This window comes from Crocuta crocuta, unplaced genomic scaffold (assembly GCF_008692635.1).
Source record: "Crocuta crocuta isolate KB4526 unplaced genomic scaffold, BGI_CrCroc_1.0 scaffold636, whole genome shotgun sequence".
Taxonomy (NCBI): domain Eukaryota; kingdom Metazoa; phylum Chordata; class Mammalia; order Carnivora; family Hyaenidae; genus Crocuta; species Crocuta crocuta.
In genome coordinates this window covers 1,902,852-1,903,715 of record NW_027530380.1, presented here as the reverse complement: position 1 = coordinate 1,903,715, position 864 = coordinate 1,902,852, and the positions used below count along the sequence as shown (strand labels likewise).

The 864-nt window shown below is 64.6% G+C and overlaps 1 protein-coding gene across 1 annotated transcript in view; it reads right to left on the bottom strand.

The window, feature by feature from the left end:
• Positions 1-864, bottom strand: part of KMT5B (lysine methyltransferase 5B) — a 38,881-nt gene continuing 38,017 nt past the window's right edge. Inside the window, exon 12 of the mRNA XM_077766566.1 lies at positions 1-864. Coding sequence (XP_077622692.1) covers positions 1-864 — 864 coding nt within the window.

The window sequence follows — 864 nt, the reverse complement described above, 5'->3', positions numbered from 1 at the left end:
TTACGCGTTGAGCCTCAAGGACTGATCCTCCCTCCGCCGGGAGGAGATGTCAATGTCTATGGAATCCTTCCCGACGATGAGCCGCAGGCGCTTGGCGGGAGGAAGGGGGATGAAGTCGTCGTCCTCGTAGTCCTCCTCCTCCTCCTCGGCCTCCGAGGACGAGGGCTCGTCCGTGCTCTCGGCGTCGTACTGGCCGTAGCCGCCCACCTCCATGCGGGACTCGAGCAGGGAGAGCGGGTCGCCGCAGCACAGCCCGCTGTCGCGGAGCCCGTCCGCGCACGGCGCCCGCCCCTCCTCGTCCCGCTTCAGCTGGATCTTCAGCTTCGTGGAGCTGCCGCCCGGCCCTGAGTTGAAGCCGTTATTGAGCTTTGCTACATAGAGATTGTTGTCGTTGTCGTGGTCTTTACTTAACTTGATGCTGATTTTCGAAGAACTCATCCCGTCGCTCTCTTGGTCGCTGGGCTTGCTGCTGCTATCGTGACGCCTGCGGAGAGTCAACTTGGGAATCCCGGAGTTGTTTTCCAGGATCAGCTGGGCGTCATACCGTGTGATGCGCCTCTTCTTTTTACTTTTCGCAGTTCTGAAGCCGTCTCTGGTCTTGAAGCTCTCGGACGTCACGAGGGAGGCGTCGCCGGGCGAGGGGGCCCAGTCCGGGTAGGTCCCGGCCGTGGCCTCCGAGCCACCGCGCTCGCCCTGCTCCGGGCCGGAGCCCAGCACCTCCGGCGCCGCGCTGGCCTCCCCGGGGGAGCCCTGGCCCGGAGCCGGCTCCTCGGCCTTGGCCAGCGGTTTCACAAGCTTTCCTTGTCGCGATTTCTTCTTGGACGTGCCGCCGTCGCTCCGGGGACACCCGGCTTCCCCGTTGTG